Source organism: Sesamum indicum, linkage group LG10 (assembly GCF_026168435.1).
Source record: "Sesamum indicum cultivar Baizhima isolate 11 linkage group LG10, ASM2616843v1, whole genome shotgun sequence".
Lineage (NCBI taxonomy): Eukaryota > Viridiplantae > Streptophyta > Magnoliopsida > Lamiales > Pedaliaceae > Sesamum > Sesamum indicum.
Window position 1 is genome coordinate 17,846,980 of NC_142666.1, and position 21,706 is coordinate 17,868,685.

The 21,706-nt window shown below is 35.5% G+C and overlaps 2 protein-coding genes across 8 annotated transcripts; both read right to left on the minus strand.

Annotated features, from left to right (window-relative positions):
- Positions 1-4: 4 nt before the first annotated feature.
- Positions 5-3,731, minus strand: ATSEC20 (Sec20 family protein). Its single transcript, XM_088885770.1, has 7 exons — positions 3,219-3,731; positions 2,567-2,636; positions 2,276-2,331; positions 2,052-2,127; positions 1,939-1,975; positions 562-676; positions 5-484 (listed from the first exon to the last, which is right to left on the minus strand). Exons 1-7 carry the CDS (start codon positions 3,524-3,526, stop codon positions 238-240), a joined length of 909 nt encoding a protein of 302 aa, XP_088741896.1. The 5' UTR covers positions 3,527-3,731; the 3' UTR covers positions 5-237.
- Positions 3,732-5,935: 2,204 nt separating this feature from the next.
- On the minus strand, positions 5,936-21,462 carry MSH1 (MUTL protein homolog 1). 7 transcript variants are annotated; one of them, XM_088885849.1, is made up of 22 exons: positions 21,152-21,462; positions 20,036-20,165; positions 19,813-19,910; positions 19,260-19,335; positions 19,000-19,119; positions 17,623-17,670; positions 17,363-17,427; positions 16,394-16,479; positions 15,737-15,934; positions 14,784-14,893; positions 14,585-14,690; positions 14,233-14,308; positions 13,795-13,853; positions 12,203-12,270; positions 11,506-11,679; positions 11,085-11,291; positions 9,062-9,318; positions 8,832-8,975; positions 8,398-8,455; positions 7,617-7,916; positions 6,488-7,210; positions 5,936-6,383 (listed from the first exon to the last, which is right to left on the minus strand). In XM_088885849.1, the coding sequence occupies exons 1-22, from the start codon at positions 21,265-21,267 to the stop codon at positions 6,156-6,158; spliced, it is 3,447 nt and encodes a 1,148-aa protein (XP_088741975.1). In that variant the 5' UTR covers positions 21,268-21,462; the 3' UTR covers positions 5,936-6,155. The 7 variants fall into 7 exon arrangements, with proteins under 7 accessions (XP_088741975.1, XP_088741976.1, XP_088741977.1 ...); XM_088885850.1 differs by having other exon boundaries at positions 15,770-15,934; positions 21,152-21,461; XM_088885851.1 differs by lacking the exon at positions 21,152-21,462 and adding an exon at positions 21,033-21,130.
- Between the last annotated feature and the right edge of the window lie 244 nt (positions 21,463-21,706).

Here is a 21,706-nt window from a genome sequence, read left to right on the forward strand (position 1 = left end):
AATATTGAACATGAATTCCTTTCCCAGATAAAACAAAGAAATTTCAATATTCATCAGTTATCAATTCTATGAGTGTTTCCAAGGCAACTTTATACTATTTTCATCTCTCTACAGAGCAGGAAATGCAATCCTCCACCAAACCTTCAAGAAATTCTTTCTTTTCCTTTAAAACAGGCAACCCTAGTTGAGATAGCACCCACACATTTATAAACACAAAATCTAACTTCACCGAGGTATTCAAAGTTCATCGTGCATGTGTTGTTGTTCTAAAGGTATGTTTAACTCAGGAACCACATCTTGGTGAACCGGAACAACATTCATACCACCCCCTCCGGCTATAGGTACAACAATCTCTTCTCGACCTGCCATGCCAGCTTTTGCAGCAGCAATTATCTTTCGCTGCAACTTGAGTATACCAATGCGCTTTGAAACAACATAGAGCACAGCCATGGAGAAGACAAGAAATCCGATAACGATTATCACTCTGCCAAAATGAAGCTCAACCTTAGAAATGAGAAGAGAGATGATGGGACTGTTATTTTAAGAAACAGAGAGTCATACCGGTCGAGAACATCCTGACGCTTCATTGTGGAGAGAAGGTTTCGAGTCCGTGAGAGTAATGAGCGATGACCCTTGTATTCACTTTCGGCTTTCCTTAATACTCCTGTTGATTCCTCTGTAACAACATTGAAAATATTGTAAATTCCTTTTCCCAGATTTGACTCTTGTTGACATTCTTGAAAAACCCATGCAGACAAAGCAGAACATTTTTCTTTTGTCACAAGTTTTATGCCCTTGGGACAAGCTAAAAGATGTTGAAGATCAATTGAAATGCAGGATAATAGCAAAAAGCAAAGAATCAGAAAGCGGGTTCCATGTCAGAGTATTAGCATAATGCATTTCGGCAACCATGTAACCTCAAGCAACCATGTCTGTTTGTAGTTTGTACTGCAAGTACGACACAGCAGCCAGAGAAACCAATCAGTGCACAGGCAAATATTCACTCTCATCATCTTACTCATGTATTTCCTACAAGCAACTTCTTGCAGGTGTATTAATATCAGCTCAGCATCTAAGATCACTTTGAGCATAGCTTGAGATCTATAGAGAAACTTTTCCAAAAAGAGTTACAGGTTTTTATCTGAACTGTATGCGGATAAGAGTCTTGAAGGGTTAAGATGACCATTACTCTCATCTTGATGAGATTTTCCATTAATCTGGGCAATCGTATTAGAGCACCCATATAATGTTCTACATATACTTGAGAACTGCATCACACAAAGGCAAGTGTTGGAAGCATCAAATGGACCATGGTTAAAATGATCATGCATACAACTACATTCTCATTCAAGTGTCAAGTGTTCGACATGTATGCTTGAATCCTCTAGATAGCAGGGAGGTCACACAACTGATGACCATTTGAAGAATTTAACAAGGAATTGTTGCAAGGTATGTAAAGCAAACACTAAACCCAAATTCAATAAGAAATCAACAAAGTAGACTAAAGACACAGCATAAAGCAAATTATATATACTAGCGCCCCTAATGTCAACATTACTGTCTCTTCCTGAAAGGTTCCATGCTAAAAAATTCCACAATATACATACAGTCATAAACCTACCTGTATAATCATATCACAGCACACGTTTGTTAGTCCTTTTCTTTTCCTGATGTGTGTGTATGTGGTGGGGGAGCAAAATAGTTGGAACTTGCAATCTAACATCTACATCTAGTGCTCTCTTTCAAGGATAGTGCCAAACAGAGTTAGTGCTGATGCCAAAAATTGCCCTATCGAATGTACAATGGGTAGCAACATAATAATCAATAGTAGAATATCCAATGGGAAAAGTATTTGTAACTTCAGCAATCTCTCTATATTAGTATCCACTAAAATATAAGTGATTCGGTCAACTTATTGTAGAAAATCAAGGAACATACCAAAAGTCATGAGAGTGCTCGTACTACGTTCAACCTCCTATTACACAAAGAAAAGAGAGAATTATATCACAGTTCATAATGCATATAAACATCAATGATGGAATTTGTACAACCTGAACCATGAGCTGGCGAGTACGCCGAAGGCTCTCGGTGATGCTCTCAGCAGCAGAAGTCATTCCTGCTTTCGTCCTGACAAACATCATAAAAACTTTTTTCCATGTTCATATCCTTGAAAATGATAAATTATCTTGAAAGGTGTCCTTGTTATTAAATTGAACAATGTTCTGGATGACAGATTAAAAAGCATAGAAAACACATCAGATGTAATACTACATACTGCAGGTTGCGCCTTCGAGTTGTAGACTCTTCGCCACCTCCTAGAAGGAGCTCTCTCTGAAATCAGTCATATCAAGTTACAACAATTTCCTGATAGCCATGTACTCAAATCAAATTTCATCTTTTAACATGAGAATATTAACTTAGAAGTAAACAGCAGTGTGTAACACATCACACATCCATCTAAATGCATCGGGAAGTTCATTGAAAAATTGTCCATCACTAAAGCAGAAACCTTTCTGCATCTAAATGGGAAAAAACTAGCAACTTTATTTTAGTATAGACTCATTACCTCCTGTTGAGCAGCTTTCCTCATGTTTGCCTTTGCTTGCAAATTAGCATTCCTTAAACTTAGCCGCAAACTAAAATTCAATTCACATGGTGAGGACAAGTAAAAACAAAAATGATATTACAATACATTACAGATTTAGTAAAAACCCGAAGAATTCATCTCCGACCAATCATTTTTCATGCCAGAGAATCATAGCAGATAAAATGAAACCGAACAGGAATTCAACTACTCCAAGTCCCAGATAAAAAAAAACAAGGTTGTCATTCAACTGATCCTAATTACTATCAGTTTACTAGCTGTTCAACAAATCCCCCCAACCCCCCACCATTACATCCCATCACAGATACACAAACTATAACAACATGTCGATACTACAAATTTTAAATACAACTTGTTCATGGTGTGCTCCTCGGAATATGCAATAAAGCACATATTCAACTAAAATCAGCATTCCCAATTTCCATTGTTTAAAATTTATTGGCTTCCTTTACTGTTTATTTCAGGTACCAACTACTAATTCCATCTTCGGAATCCTATCACAGACCCACATTAGAATTCCACTCGACAGACACACTGTCACACGATACACTACCACCCTTAATTCACAAGAACCCAGAAAAACAAGAATCAGAAAAGGCATGTAAAAAGGCACCTCTGTATTTGAGTTTTCCAAGACTGCGCCAAAGATTGTGCCTTATCGACATCATCAACCGAGGGGAGTTGTAGGGCAAGGAGATCAAGATTGAACTGGAGGGATTGCAGCATGTTCAGCCCATCTTGAGCTAACCCATTTAATCTAGGCAGTGACTCTTTCTTCTCCGCCTCTTCAGCTTCACTTGGATTAGTGATTCTAGATGTTTTCCCATATTCTTGGATAGAATCAATGTGTTTCAGGGTTTGGTTGTATGTTTCTTGGAAATCATTTTTCACTTTCTCCACTTCTGCTGCTACTGGATCCATCTGGATTCCCAGAATTCGGGCTCCCCCTGTGCGCGAATCAGAGGCAGAATTGATCAACAAAACCACAAGTACTGCACATGCGCTTCGTAAGAACTTTCCGACATTTTCTTTAGTGACCTAATGGAATGAAAATGTGAAGAAGAAAATAAATTGAAAATGGCTTTCGATCTTTATTTTGGAAAATTACCCTCCACTCCTCTCAAATTTGGTATAATCACACGGACAGCTCCAATGTAATTCGCAAAGTGTTAGATGTAATTTATTGGTATATTGAGAAACTATTTAGGTCGTATTTGAGATTTTACATAGGAGTATTTATTTAAGGAAATGATGTTGTATTAATGAAAATTTTGATTGAATGATTGGGGAATTCTGTCTCAAATTTGGTTTAGTCATATTTGAATTAATTATATAGTAAGTGTAATATATTTATCGTATAATTGGTGTATAATTCAAAAAAAGTGATCAATCATATATAGCCAAACTAGGTTTGAACTAAAATTTTCTCTTAATGATTAACGAAGAAGCTTTATAAATTAAAACTCTCTAGGTGTGAAAATATATCTGATCCAATCCTCGAGAACTTGAAAATCGGAATTAAGCTTCAAGTCCAGGGACTTATCAAAGTTGAATGTCGAATTAATTTTAGGATATAGCACTTATTTTAATTGATTATTAGATTAAATTTATGAAACTAGATTTTATGAATAAAAGTGATTAGTGGGCTCCAAATTTAAACCTCTGAAATTCTTTAATTTTGTATTTTGTTCATTTACTTTTGAATCATGAATTTTTGGAATTAGAGATGATAATGAAGCGAGTTTGGTTGGATTTTTACACCGTTCCATACTTAATAGGATTCAAAATCCACTATGTCCCACCCTCGTCGAGTTGGTTACTTTTTTCAATTAATTAGTATATTTATGACTACTTCACATGATTAGATCGGGTTAAATAAATGTACCAATACAATCGATTATCATTTTTACAAAAGAAATGGCTAACCTGGTGTCACTAGCCACATCTTAGCCAAGAGTGATTGCGGTGATTCAAGGAGAAAGTGCGGGCAGTAAGAGGATGCCGACACATATGCAGGCGCACAAATAGATATAAAGATGTTATTCACCAAATATGAAGTTCTTCAATGGATGTTTGTGTACAAAGATATAAGGGCGACAATCAAACACCATCCTAAATGCGAGTAGGTGATTGATGAGCAAAGTAGAGTGTTGGTTGAAGCTTGAGTGTGACTCAAGATACAGTACAAATGAAAAATACATTCGCTGCCCATGACACTTGAGTCTATTTTAAAAGGTCCAAGCTTACACACTGTTTTGGTGGGACTAGTCAGAAGCACGTGCTTCGCCCGTGATTCATATTATTTTAATAAAATTGTTATAATATAATAACAAAATAAATTTATAAATAAAAATATATGAACTAAATTCAATAGGTACTTTATAAACGACAAATATTATGGTTACAAAGTAAAAGCATACAGTTAAAAAATAAATTAATATTTTGTCCACTTTAATTATTGTTTTAAATTATAAATTATATTTTTCTAATTGTAATATATACATCCTTTTTAATACAAGTAAATCCCAATTCATATAAGTAAATTTTATGTCAAAATAAATATATACATACACAACAAGTACATCCAAGACAATCATACGTTGGAGGAAAATTGGGAAATGCCAAAGAAGGATGCATTGGAGAGAAGTCAAAGGATCATGCAAGTGAAAACTCACAATATTCACCTTCAACGGATGTTTATGCTTTTGTATAGATATAGATAAGTCAGCAATAGGTTTGTTCACATAAGTAAAAATTGAATTAATCTATCCACCATTTAATATTGTTACATCCCATCCTAAGTTTGTCCCATGAAAAGAAAAGATGTAAACACCTTATGCTCCTTAAACACAGTTATTTTATGAGAAGAAATAAAGATACCTTATGCTCCTCACTCCAAACACATTCTCAATTACCCCAAACAAACCCCCCTTATAGAACAAAGGTATCTTTATAATCTTGAAATCATGTCTAATTACACAATCACCCCTATTCTTTACAAAATTACAATCACACCTTTTATATTATAATTATAATTACAAATAAATCCCCTACTCAGTGACAATTTTTTTTACATAAATACTCTATGAGGTGTAATACACTAACACCCCTTTGGGAATAAGATAAGACGTACTTGTTTATTAGACCTGCCTCAAAAGATGCCGATATTAATTTACCTTGATCTTTGATATACCAAATCAACATTACACAAGCATAAAGCGCATTTCAGCTCCCTGTTCACTACAGAGAAACCACAACAAAATGCCCAAGAATGATTGAATACAAACACACACACACACACAAACAGGAGATTTAACACTATAGGACACATTTTAAAAGGGAGTCAAAAGAATTTATCTTAGAACTGCAATTGTCGAAAAAGCAGGCCTCAAAAGAGCAGCTTAAACTGATCCAAAATCGCTGCAACCACTGCATGATAAATGTCCAACCTGCACCTAACCGTCTACAACGAGCATTACTAATAGATACATTTTCTTTTACATCATTTTGTTCATTGTTCACCAACATTCAAGAGGAAGAAAGCAAGACTTTATCCGACCAACACCTCTGTTTGTAAGATATCAGACGTGCCAAAATTCCGATGCTTTCCGTCAGCTAAATTAGTTAAGTGAAAACCTCGTACGGGTAGCTGGTTGATGAGAAGAGTTTCCAGTTGGCAAGCCATGCTCTTCCCTGGTACCAAGAAATAGAGGAATGACGCATTCTGCATTCCCTCCTTCAAGCGATGAGCACGGACCCGGCCCTGAAGGTCATCAGTCTGAATACAAAATTCGAAACGGAAAATCACTCTTAGAACATCGTGATGAAGAAATTCCTAGATATCTCATTGTGAATTCAAAGTTGAAGGTTAAAGATGATTACCTCTCCAATATAAAGTTTTCTGTCGGGTCTAAGCATGACGTAAACACCGGAAACACCAATAGTGGATGGAGGTGGCTGTTCCTTCGCACCAATCAGAACACATCTGATTGCTGAAGGCTTCAAGAGATCATTCTTCTTGCAGAGATCGATCAGTTGATTCTGGCAGATACTTATGACAGCACTTTCCACTTCTCTATGCAAAACGTCAGCTGTGTTCACTGGCTGGATCATGGAAGAGCATTCTTTTTCAGGAAGACTTCGTCTATCAGTGACTGTGTTAGATTTATGAACTGTCGGAGAAGTGAAGTGCTTTAGCTTTGAGTCGTGTGGTCTTAATGAATCTTTTGCATAAACTGAAATGTACAACTCTGCGGCTCTTTGAATTAGTTCTTCAGGAACTCCTTCTCTCTGAGCTGTTTCAAATGCAAGGCTCTCTTTGCAAATCCCGTCAATCAATTTCCATGTTGGCATGGTTCGGTTGTCAATAAGTTCTGTTCCCATTGCTTTAAAGACAGCACTTTTCATTCTCAATGGTAAATCAAAGATTCCATGCAGGTGGGTGGACACAATACCCAGGCAACTAATAGCATCAAGTGTTTCAATCACACTGCCGGCAATACATGTTCCTTTTGCTGTTTCAGTCCCTCGGCATATCTCATCAATAAGGACAAGGCTCTTCGAACTTGCTCGAGTAATAATAGAACGGATCTCTGACATTTCAACCTGAGAAAGTTAACCAAATGCGAACATCATTCAGGCACCAAATTAATTTAATGCAAACAAGAACAAAGAAAGAAAAAATCAACCGGAGCAACAAGCTAATACAGGCAACAAAAGCTAAAAGTAAGAAATTTGATAAACCGCCTGTGCATGTCTCAACAGGAAAGACTGTCATCACAGCTGCAGCACAGTTTTGCATGGTACTTGTACCCACCACTAGTCATACAAAGAGTATTTGCACAACATACCCAAAGAATAAGATAATGGACAGAGGCCGAGAAAATATCTTTTGACCAAAACAAATGGAAGTCGTGTTGAATAGTATTCAATTTCTCTTAATTGTTCGTCGACTAAATACATTGAGCAATGGAATTATGGAAAGAAATGACGGTATGAGCAAGACAATCACCTGAAATGAGCTCTTTCCATCTGCAGGACTATCATAAGATTTCATGTGCAGCATGATGGAGTCGAAATGAGGAATAATAGCTGATTCTGCCGGGACCATGAATCCACATATTCCCAGTAGTGCAGCAGCACAAATTGATCTCAGCAGACTCGATTTCCCACCTCCATTTGGTCCTGTCAAGAGAAACAGTGACTTCATATCCACATCATTTCGTACAGCACCACCTTGAGCTGCATCAAACCAATATGGGGAAAGCCCTGTTATCTTCATTCCCTCAGCTCCATGTAGTGTTCCAGTATTCTGCAATTATCACATGATTAAAATGTTGACTGACAGATGGTTCACATCGGGTTATACTAACATGATTTGCCTTATTATTGGTCTACCCTCCACCCAGAGAAAAATAGACAGCTGGTACATTAATTGTTTTAAGTGTTACACTCACTTTTCCAGCATGCGGGCTCAAGCAATATACTAGATTAAGAAAGCTATCATGTCCAAATGAGCTTTATCATGCATGTAGTGTGCCTAAAAAATGCTAGCACAAGTCATTTATGGCAAGAACAAAACTACTCAACAGGATAGAGCTCTAAAGAAGTTATATAAATAGAAAACACGGTTATGAAACCTGGTATAACCTTCCAACTAAGGTTTAGGCAACTTAATACATTTATGCCCATAGTTGTAAGACTCAGAACCATACACAACCGTCCTTATAGAAACTAATTCAACACAAATAAAAATCGGGGATTTTTAATAAGTTCATGCTTCAGTGGATTACCTGAGACCTCTGGCGTTGGGTAAGAGTCGGGAAAACCCATTTTCTTCTTCTTCCTTCACTGGATGAAAAATGAACATTTAGGTTGACGGCAATGGATAGTATGGCACATTTGAGAAGATTGAGTACAAACACACTGGAGTTAACATAGAGGATAAAAGTAGCTTTGTGTAATCATTTGTGACCAGAAATTATCAGTCTCATCTCCAGGTATAGTAGAAGAGGCACTTAACCACACTATTAGCAGTTCTGCTAGGTATCTACCCCATAGAAATGTTTCTTAGAATGAAATGGTAAAAGAAGGAAAAAAGAAAAGGAATCCCTGTAGTAGTATTGTATTGTGTTAACACCGACAGCAACAATGCAAAAAGAAGCAACACAAAGAAAAGACATTATTTATTAATTGTTTTGGCAAAGGTTAGGTTTGTATGACAAACCTTACATGACCAAATAATGCCTTTGCAATGACAAGCAACATGGAAGCAAACACAAGAATATTGATCTTTGTTTGCAGTTCAGCAGATAATCCTCTCAATAGTTCTAAGACTTTTGTTTTTGCCCTGTCACCAGCCTCGTGATACCTGAAACAGAAACAGTTTTGAATTATTAATATAGAAAATCTTAATCACATCCGGGAAATGATTTTTAATGCAAAAACAAAGATTACCTGGTTAAGGCATTCTCCACCTTCATCGTGGTGAACCATTCTTCACCGACTTTTTTGCCTTTGGAATCAAGGGCAGGTCTGAGCTGTTTAATCTGTTCTTCTCCAGGGGTACCAGCCCAAACAGATGGTGCAAAACGTTTTCCTTTGAACCATACGGCTTCATGCTCACGGGCATATAGTATCTCTCCCTTTGGCCCTCCAAGCGGAGCTGTTGTTGCTTTAATTCTTGAAATTATAGGTAGGAAATCTTCTTCAATCTAGAACATGTTGGACATCCATTTCATATATCCATGCACATCTATTTAATGAATCGTATTCTTCAAATTTGATGACCTCATTTTGGCCACTTCTAAGTGTTTTCTTTAGTTCATTCAATTTTGCATGATTTTCATCTTTTCCTGTAGCCCAGTCTCAAGAACATCTTAACATATTTTTGCAATTCTTAACTTCTCTAGCACTAAATAAACATGTTAAAATGATCTTATCGGTTCCATTGTATTAAATAAAGGGATAATTACATTTACACCCTCACCTATTGCCCTTTTACATAAACTACCCCTGCCTTTTTAAAAACTACAGAAACCAACCCTAGCAACCTTTAAAACCCAAAAGTGCACATGTTGACTCGGTCAAACTTTAATTTAATTTTTTAATGATAGAAATACCCCCAAGGGTGTTTTGTAATTACCAAAACGTAGAGGGGGTGTCAAAATAATGTTTACGGAAATGAATAATATGACCCCATATATTTTTTTTATTATTTATACTAATACTAATTTAAATTTAAATTTAAATTATTTTATTAACTTTTTGTATTGAATTTGTATATAAAATTACACCTCTTAATAATTGAAATATTAAATTATTTAATTCATATATTAATAAAAATTAGTTACTAGCTTATAAGTTCAAATTAAAAGTTATCAGACTTGTATAAATTATTTTAAATTCTTAAAATAAAAGATTTATTTTGGTTTATAACTAAATTTTATTAAAATTAATAAATTATACATATATGTATATATGTTTATACAATATAACTATATAAACATGTATATAGTTGGACATATTTATATATATCTAAATATTTATACATATATATTTTGATGGCCAACGCTGGCGAAGGGTGAAAGACTGGCACAAGTGGGGTGAGGCCGTAGGCCGCAATGGGGCGGTGGGAGCTAGGGTACATGCAGGAATTGAGGGCGGGCATGGCAGTAGGATTGGGAAGAAGGAATAATTTTTTTAAAAAATCTTTTTAATAATTTAAAATATTTTTTGATAAAAAAATAATTTATTTTACTAATCTAATACAATTCATATAAATTGCATAAATTATTTTGAATTATTATTTATTAACTTTAATAAAATTTAATTATAAATAAAAATAGAGGATAAATAATCTTTTTATTTTAATAATTTTAAAAATCTATAAAAGTATGATAATCTTTTGATTTAAACTTATAAACTAGTAATTAATTTTATTAATATATTAATTGAAAATTTAATATTTTAATTATTAAAAAGTATAAATTTATATAGAGCTTCAATTAAAAAAAGTTAATAAATAATTTAAATTTAAATTAAAAATTAGTATAAATAATAAAAAGATGCCTATCATATTATTCATCCCATAAACATTACTTTGACACTCCCTCTATATTTTGGTAATTACAAAACACCTCTGAGCACATTTCTGTCATTGAAAAATTAAATTAAAGTTTGACCGAGTTAACAGGGGTATTTTTGGATTTTAAAGGCTGTCAGGGTGATTTCTGTAATTTTTAAAAAGGCAGGGGTGATTTGTGTAAAAGAACGGGGATGAGATGTAATTATCCCTTTAAACAAATTTCAACACATCTGATAAATTACAATTGTCAATCCCACGTCTCAAGTCTGGTCTATCCAACTATTGGAAAATTATATGCGAGTAACCTCCCCATGTTCATGTAGTGCTTCTCATCTCTCAAGTGGTGTATGAGTGCATATTAATAGTTATCTTCAACAAGTCAGACAGACTTACAGCTACAGATAAGGCCTCAGCAGCTGCATCCACTTCTGCAAATTCTTCTTCCAGATGTATCCTCTTGACACGACCTTTCCAGGAAGACTCCATGTCTTCAAAAAACTCATTTGGAATTATGGGATGAGATGTTATCTTCTGATCATTTTCACCATCTAAGGAGATAATTTCACCAATTCTACGCGAAACTGATTTACATTCATTCACCTGAAGTTCAGGAAAAGAAATTATTGCCTTAAATTCCAGCAAAAATGTAAATGAAATGCCAATACTGGAAATACCAAAACCAACATTTTCAAAGATGAATTAGAAAAACAAACACATGAATGGCTTGGCATAGGTTATTGCTTCTTTCAACCATCAGAGGATGAGCTAAAAGTAAGAATAATGCAGTGTATGTCAGATCAGAATAATCACTTACTAGTGTCTCCAGTTCAACTTTCAATCCAGTTGCCACCCAAGTAGGATCCATTAATAATTTCAGAATTTCGTTGAGCTCTGAATTTGTGTACAGTTGCAATATATCATCAAGAACACTTTTTATTTTGCAAAACTCTATATGATTAGTCTCCTTCGACTCCAGCAACTTCACGAGCTGCAGATATACAAAAGAAAAAGGCTACAATTTACCACAAAAGATTGCGTTCATTCAGAAGAAAGCATACAGATAATTGGAATAGTTAATGCTTATTAGCTGAGAGTTGCAACTGAAGGCTGTTGTACCCAAAGCCGTAAAATTTTGCATTTATCATTACCATTGCATCCCAGCTCTTGAATACCATGTTTATGAGTTATCGCGTCCCAATCTTTATGAATCAATGATTTTGAATAGTAAAATGACAGCTGATAGTATGTGAAGCAAAGCAATATCATTCTGAGTACCAGCGATATAACATCATGAAAATAATCCTAGCTTCTCGCCTGAAAAATTACTGAAACCAAGAATCCACTCTGAAGTTCTTAAGATATAATGGCCATAACAGAGCCGTATTTTGCAAAGGTCGGACCATAATGTTTGAGCAATTAGGATTTGTGATTCTAGAAGATTATACAATGTTTTGGATCTTAGGTACTGAAGCGGACAGTTTTACTACTGAAAACAAGATAAAGAGTCCAACCTTAGCAGAAGGAACACAGGTGAATTCAGGAACTGAGCATGTTATGTTGCTCATCAGTTTGCAGGCTTCTGCAAAGAGACAAACGTAACAGTAAGGAAGCTAAAAAAACAAAAAGAATCACAAAACCATGAAGATACCCATAACGCACATTATGAGAAATGTTATCCTTGAGCATATAAGCATTACTGTTTGCACATTGGTCATAATGACGGACCATTCTTGCTCTGTGAGATAATTTGCAGACACAGTCCTTTTCTGATTATTACAATAATTTCCAAAAAAGAAAAATGATTATGATATCTCAGAGCCTTGACATTTAAAATCACTGAGCTTCTACAAGAATATAATCAGGCAAGACCAAAATTTGTTGTTTCAGAGAGATCGAACGCAAAATAATTACTAAAGCATCACATAAATGAGAAACACATACAACAGTTATCCAGAAAACATAGAAGCATCAATAGATAGATTCAGTCTCAAGGAACAAAATTATCATTATATCATCAAGGACAATTACAATACCCTCCCTCCCGTCCCAGTAACTTAGGCCAACATGCAAAGCTCCCCTCTTGGGTTTGTATACAAGGCCCTCCCTTTTTACTTATCACCAACTAACAATACCCCCTTCTAGTAATCAACTTGGCAGAGTTTGGTGACTTAGAATTCTAATAAACTTCACACAGCTATGATGATGCACATAATTTGAGAACATTATCCGAACATTGTCCCTGTTAAGATAATGAACCCAACATTCTGAGTCCCTACAAGGATTGTCCTGTAACTTTACACAACCCCAAAGTTACAAAAGTAAGCCATAATAACCAATGTTGAATTAAGTTCCAACCATCCTGATCATTTTTTGATAACATACTTGAAAAGGCCCAACTGACTAAAAATAGACAACAATTTATCCCTTGCAACTAATCATTTATAGAATATTTTGATATATCAAAAAACCATGGACAAGGGGATGTAGAAGTTGAAGTCAATGTATAACCACATATTTTTTTCCTCTTTTATTAAATATCTTTCCTTGGAAATAGTTCACACTCTACAATTGAGATGATAATTGATGTGATGAACGTTAAATCATTCTCATATTTTGTGGTAACCCTGGTAATTAACTTGCTCTTAGATTTACATCAATCACATTCTATGTTAATTGCATAATGAATCAAATCAATGAACTCCTGTGTAAAAGAATATCTGAGAAAAAGAAAAAGATCATCGAAGATATATAACATTACCTCCTTTCACATACAAAATTAAACAATTATTCCCCATACTTAATAAATCCTAGCAAGGGCAAGCTCGTCTCTTTTGCAAATTTCATCAGGTTTCATCAGATTCAATGGTCAGCGAGCAGTGTCGGTAATTTTGATATTAAGGGAGGTTTGTGCAGTTATCCACAATAATAGGGGTGGACGATGCAATTAACCTAAGAACTAAGTCACCTAACAGAAGAGATGTCAATGATAGCTCAGTTATATAGTTTCTTCGGCCAAAATACCATTGCTGAATCATGAACAACAAGAAACGACCCTACATACAGAAGTTCCTGAAGAATAAATGCTGCATTCATTACGACTCACCTTGTATTGTTGATGCAATCTCATAAGCAGGAGGGTTCAAGAGAAGATCTCTGACATACCTGTGAAAAAGGAAAAAGGGAGAAGTAGGAAACCAGTATGTAACAGTGATGCAAGTCAGTTGAAACAAGATCACCAAAGAACACGGAAATAAGGGAGACTCCAATTCCCAATCCCTCTTCCTTCTTTCTCACTTTAACAGGCAACATTACACCAAATCTGGGTGATATGCTAGGACTGATAGTTATAGCAGTGACTATGAAAAAGTGGCAGTAGATCCAAACAGGTAGTGGTTGTGATTTGAATTGAAGCTACAGTTGGCATGGCCTTGCGCTCAACATATATATAAATACATGTATATATATATATATGCACATTTAAAATGCATTTTGTGTTTTATCAAGTATGAAGCAGGATATCAATAATTAACTTCTCACTTACATAATAGGAAGCCCAGTACAATTTGATGGAAGCAGCACTTTGAGTAAACAAGGGATTCCTTCAGTTGGAAGAGCACCTGATGACATGTAAGTAACAAAAAACTTCACTTATTTGACATATATCAATTTGGACAACACTCCCTTTTATTATAAATGAAAACATTGACTTTTCTGTTTAGTATATTGTTGCAACAATATGGCTATATTCACACAATTCTTTTTTTGCAAAATGACCACCTTATCAATGAAAGGATTCTATGTGAGATTCACTTCGGTAAATGGTCAAATCAGCCAAAAAGAATCAATAATGTCAATTTACATGCATCATCTAACCTGCATTTATTTCAAGTTACCTATTTGTGTGGCTGTGCCAAGGTGTAAAGGACTGGGCCTGTTTTCTGAGGCAACTGTAACATTTCTGAATGTGATATCATCTTCAAGGCCATAAAGCTCTTTTACCTGAATATGCACAAATTTTAATGCACCAAACTGATAAACTCGAGAAGTGAGGCACAGGCTCTACATGCAAGCAATTAAAAATTTCACTGCAACCTTCTTCAGAAGCTCATTCACCGGATTACCATCGAACCATTCAAATTGTCTAGCATTGCATTCTCCCCACAACAGGCCACCTTCACCAAATTCTCCCCATCGACAAGTTCCTGCAAAGAAGACTCTGGGATATGAATATCAAAAGACATGAATCATAAAAACAAAGAGCAATTGGACAAAAGTTTATCTCCAAATGTTAGTGATCATCTTCTGTTCTTCCTTACTCGAGGGATATGAAGTATATCATTCATCACGAAACTAAAGACTTCGGACCAAATCATAATGACACGTGAAAGGTGACTAACTGTTCTAGAAATTCATGATACATAGCCATTTCCATAATAGCATTGTTTTCCTTTTTTTTTTTTCTTTTGCGAGACAAGAATGGAAATACTATCCTATAAGTCATTTCTATGAAAAGTCCTCATGGAATCATAAAATTCCAACAGAAATCAATTAAGCCATGCATCATTTGAAGATTGTAACACTAGGCTAGGATCAACAAAGTTTAGCTTTTGTAGTTAAAACAACGTATACATCACTGAGTTTCCATAGTATTACATTTCTGAACAAGAAAGATGGTCCTATATGGCAGAGCATTCAAAGAATGGAAAGTTAAAGGAGTTCCAGAGTAACACAATTAGGTACTATTGTACACAGAATTCATGGAGAACAATGTGGACACAACTTTCAGAATTTTCCTTCATCAAGCTTGTTTATTTATTTGGCTGGGCGGAAACAAGAGCATCTGAAGTTTGATCTGAATAAACTTTTGTCTAGAAGTTTATCTTTCTTTAAAGCTTGCAGAATGTGGTTAAAGGAGGTATAAAGTACCAGATAAATGGCATAAGGGGACACATTAAATTATCTAAAATAGCTATCAAAGATACAATTTAAAATGCTACCAAAGAATGTCCTGTGTTGTATTTAACAAATTACAGACACTATTTTACCACAAGGAATATGATGCCGATTGTAACATAAACCTGAGGAATTATGTTTCAATGATGCATGCAGGAACAAATGATGGCACCGACAAGTACGAAGTTTGGTAACCAAGGCTTCTTCTGTCAGCCCATCCTCTGCAGAATAAGTCTTCATTGTCTCCAGCACCGAAACCATGCAGTATCCCTTAGCCGAACGAGATATCCCTTGGGTAAAAAATCAGCTTTAGTGGAAAAAATATAGATCCATTCTTGCCGTAAAATCATAGAAATTCAACATAGTTTATGTAATCACTTTTGATACTTAATCTGTTTAATTTAATTAAAAAGGAGTGATCTCCTATACTTAACATTCATCACATGTCTATTTCAGCCAGGTGGCCATTGCATTGTAATTTTAGTATGAACATGAAAGTCTTTAGGTCTCTGCGCTTAGCCCACATTACTTGAATGCCCCAACCACATTATTTCTTTCCGTGACTTAATTTCTCATCAACTTATTCTTCCAGGTTTGATTTTAACAATAAGCCCATAAGCAACTCTGTTATATCAGAATACTAATCAATGTTCCTCCAGTGGAAATTGAAAACAACAAGTCAAAAGTGAAATTCTAAACAGATTATCACCACCCAAACTATTACGCACAAGAGATTCCATTGCACGTACCTACTACAGGCATTGGTTCTGGGAAATCCAGATCATGATCATCTCCAACAAGACCAAACACATAAGGACTGCCAGGATGCGCATGCCTGAAAAACTCATGTCAAGTTAGAACAGGGTCTGCAGATTTCGCCGAAAGATACAAGAGAACACCTAGTACTTCTAAGAATCACCATCTGAACAGCACTTATAAGCCAAAATATGTCACTTTGATACTTATAGACTTATAGTGTAGTACAAAGGAGGGACCAACAAATAATTATATGCGATATAAAGGACAGAATGCTAAACACAATCAGGCACTCTTCATTTGAAGTCCTCAGACTATCCTGTGCTTCTTAAGCTTAAGTGCAAAATCCAGCGACTTAGTGCCAGAAGACCTTATTTTTCTATGATTACCTGTGGGCAACTAAGGGCCATAAATATTTGGGGTGATAAAATAAAAACTAACAAGGCACCCGATGACTTCTGCATAGGTTGTAACAGTTAAAAGTGCAAGCAATACAAGATAGGTTGAATACCTAACTAATTACAAAAGGTACATAAGCTCTAAATGTAAAGTCCAGGCCAAATGGCTTTATTTCCTATGATTTCTAGCAATTAAGCTCCAGGTTTTTTCGGATGATGAACTCAAAAATCACTAGGTACCCAATGACTTCTGCATATGGGTTAAGACAAAATGCATTCAGTATATAGACTAAGGTCTTCAAGTAAAGAGCAACCACAACTTGACAAGAGAGAGATACATCATGCCTCAAATTAGATAAATAATATTCAGAATACAAAGATGGGAATGTCACATCTCAGTAAAAATAGATATCAAACAAACATCATCACAAAGTTCTTTAGCCCAATTCGGTGTCAAAAAGTTAGTTGACACGAGCGGATAAGATTCTAGTAGCAACAAAAATAATGCAACCAAACAACAAAGTGAGCTAGTTGATCAAAAGATCAAGTCCATATGCAAATTACCCAGATATAAAACGACTTTTACGAGTGCGAGCTTGAGTTGGACCCTGTACTTCTTCCACTATGCACTACAAATTGAAAAACAAAAACAGAGTTTCCAAATTACCCAGTTTATGCAGGAAAGACTGGGTAAAATAATAAGACGCTTAAACTGCAGAATATAAAAAAATTGTCTTTTTCCTGCACAGGGGTGTGGAAGAGTGTTTTATAAAATAAAACGCAATTCAAGGGCAAAGCAGGAAATCTCAAGTCATGGTACTCACAACAGAGAAACCATTACGTGTCAGGTCATCCAATGTCTGTCGCAGATTCTGCAGGAATAAGAAAGTGAAATATCAACAAGTGGAACCCAACAGATTCTGGGAAAAGGATATGAACATCTAGCCACAAGCTTACAGAGAAAGGATAGGTGTTTGAGAGGAAATTAGAACTTCTTGTCTTCATAGTATACAATCACCTAGCTTGGCATGCTTCACCTTCTTCTTCAGAAGTGAAGCAGTGCAGTCATATCAAAAATTTACTCCTTTCTTCACTGAGACATAAATTTATTTGTTCTTTCTTAACATGCATTTCAAAGGATTTTGGCAGTCAGTAAGAAAGGCCGTTTGGTTTTGATTGATCACCATGTTGAACAAATATTCGCTTTAGAACAACAATTACCATGTCAGAAATGTTTGCATGTCCTACAATACTTGTTTTTGAAATATATCATTTACTCCCAACATCAAATGTTCTCTTCTCGAAGCCCGTCCCACTTCACTAAAACCTAAACCTAGCCACTATAATACCACATCAAGGGAACCTTCAATTATTGCAGCAAAAATCCGGTTGCATAAACAGCATAAATTCCCCAAAGTTCTAAATAATTTAACATCAAACTCAAGGGCAGACATATTTGCAACAAGTACAATAAGTGTAAAAGATCTTTTTCATCAGAATTCTCGAGTTGGTCTCTTCCCTCTTTCAAGGATCCCAGAACCATCAGAAATACAAAAGAGTACACTCCTTAAGAGGTCATTGTGGACCAGTAAATATCGAGAACCAAGGACCGATCTTTTCAGCACTGACTTGACTACTTTTCTTTGGTTTTGATGAGAAACAAATGGTTGAAGGAAAAACACAATCACCAAACCTTACTATTTGACCAAAATACAACTAGTCGGAAAAGCACACAAACATTTTCACAAATTTCTAATTATGTAACTGAAAGTTCTTATGGCCTTTCTGATATTTTCATATTTAAATTTCTATAATTTGTTTGTGAATCCTTATAAATCCCACATTGATAATCACGAAATAATATATAATAATCAATTATGGTTTTCAAGTACTTATTTTAATAACCATAACCAAGAAAAACATACAACCTAAACCAAATAGGCTACAAACGCCTGGATAAAAACCTCGCACAGCAAGTTATTAAAGTGGCTGCAGTGCATGTGATGAAGCATTAGCTTGTATATTATGGAAAATTATTAGTTCAGAACATAAAAGTCAAGTATAATGAAAATTCATTAGAAAGTTCCAACAGAGCTACCATGCCTGCAATTTAAAAGGCACAAAATCTGATAACTAAATGTCTGACATGAATCTCACCATCTAAGTCTTAAGAGCCGGAAAATAAAATGGACAATAAGTACCACTACAGGGCAACCAGCCCTCGGGATGCTATCTGAACGTAAACCACCAAAAGGATTTAATCCAGCATATTCCACAAGAATGCAGGCATCGGTACCAATCGCCTCATAAAAATCTCCAACCTTGGAATAAAGAAAAGTGGTAAGATGGAGAACTTGGGCATAATATTAGTCAAGTTTGTGGTGTGCGTAAATGCATGAAACCAGAATTGTAAAAATGAAATAATCAATATAACAGGCAGGAAAAGTCCATGTTGACATACTCTGCATAGCAAAACTTCACGAGGAAATTTTGACTTGAATTGCAAGATTTCCCAATTTAGAGTTCCTTCTTTTAGGCTGCAATATAATCAGGAAAAGAAGTTACCAAATTGACATCATGTAAATAATACTGCAATATTTTTTCTAAAATATGCATCACCCACATAAAATTGAAATCATAAGAGTAACAAAGCCTAACTGGGTAATAAATCTTAAAACTGCAATGAGAAATAATGATCAAGTATGTACAATACAAGAGAGGATACACACTATATCAGTGAAAAGCACATTTCCTCACACAGTTGAGGTTTCAAAAAGGAAAGCAGTAATGTAATAAGCATTCTATGACAAGAAAGTTTTCCGATGACGTACATAAGTAAACCAAGTGAAAAAAAGCACTTAGTTTCCAAAGTTCATCAAGCATGTCAGTACGATTGCATTATTATTTGGCTTCTTATTAAGCTTACATATCTAAGACTACAATTGCATTTGACTAAAGATGTAAAAGGATGGCTGGAATATTTTCTGTGACGCAAAGAGAATTTTACAGCTCACCTTCCATTTTTCAAGGTCGTATCAACACCCAGCAAATTAGAAAATGTAAGCCGCTTGACCAGCAGAACAGAAGAAGGCTTTCTGCACATCTGCATTTTCTGAAACAAGGGAACACGGTCCAATTAGACTTGCAAGAAGCTATGAACATCTGCACGAGAACAATCAGCTGTAATTTAGCTGATTAATTATGTGGCAAAATCAGCAAAACAGAGATCTATCTAACCTCCTTCCACCAGATGACATGAGCATAATCTTTGTCTTCTACAGCAATTTTTGATTGTTTGTGTTTCTTTGACGGTTTCACATAAAGCTTTCTCTCTTTGAAGCAAAAGATGTGATTAGACCGCCTGATACTGTTAAGAGGAAACAATTGGCACCCAATTAGATATCACATTCTAAAAAAAATTATGTATGCAAAAGAGTAGAAATGGAAAGGCCGGAAAAATATTGTTAGGAAGGCCAAAAGAACCATGTGAAAGAATACAGATATGACTGATGCTGATTGTCAAATATATCAGGACACTCAATTTTTTATGCAGATCATCCATAGTCAGTTTAGTCTAAAATTATGCGCTCCCAAAGTTGAGATCAAGGAAATCATACAATAAGCAATAATTATATCGAAGTAAAGAAACTTCTCCAAATTAACTAACAAGGCTTCCAACCATCTTTACAGGTCCTTTCAAAAACCTGAGTGAAGCAGGTCTGCCAATCAAAAGGTTGGATCCTGAAATAGCTAATTGACTCAGTAAAGCAGCGACCAGCTGCTGGGGTATTACATATTCCATGATGGAATAGGCACGATATTGTTTATCATCTGCATGTTCTCATTTTCTGAATTAGATTATACTCTCCTGAATATACACTAGTAACAACCTTCAAAAACAGCTAACAAGCGGGCTCGCCAGTTCTAGCTCTATGGAAGTAATTGAAAGTGAAGCACAACCAGAATTCAAAAATACGGATCATAAGTACAGGTAATAGGGCTTTCAAATTTCATTTTAAGTGTATATCCGTAATGCTTTCCACAAAAAGCCAGACTCTTGGAAGCAAAATACAGTAATATTCATGTACAACAGAACACAGATGATTAAGTAGATATTCTCTACTGGAAGCCACACTTGAAAAATAACCCACACACAAAAAAAAGCAACAGTCTTTTTTAGCTTCTAACACAAATTTTACGCAAGAGAGACATATAGAAGAATCCATAAACCCACATTTTAAAAACCCATAACAAAAAGACTTAATCTGTTCAGCACACGTAAACAAGAACATTCCCATTAAATAGTTAAGAAGGTGGGGAAAGAAAGAGAGAGAGAGAGATGGGTTCAGTTACAGTGGCAGAGGAGCGGAGGGGGAGGAAGAGCGGTGGAGAGGGGGCTTGAGAAGGAAGGAGAGAGAGCGCCAACGGGGAATAAAACCGACAGCGTTTCTTGCTGTAACCCAGTACATGGCTGCTTCGGTTACTGGCGCGTGATTGAGAGAAGAAGGGGAATCGAAAAAGCAGAGTGTGGGGCAGTGGTGGTGCTTCCCGCCAGAGCAAAGCAGAACGAAACAGAAACAGAGAGGCTCGTGAAATAAAAATCAACACTTGGTCTTATAGAGGAGGGCAGAGAGGCATACGGACATATTCATCACACGAATGGACAAATGCTTGTTTTCATCCTTTCTTGTTTGCCCAAACCAAGTTCAAGCCTTTTTATCTTCTTCTTTTTTTCTTTTATCCTAAATTAAATCTGAGTAAATAAGACCGATAATTACAATTTTGGTCTTCAGACGTAATCATTTATGCATTTTTGTTTTGCAAACAGGTTACAATTTTAATCTTCGGACTGTTCTTTTTTATGATTTCATAATTATTCCCACAAGTATCACATTCACATAGTTTCAT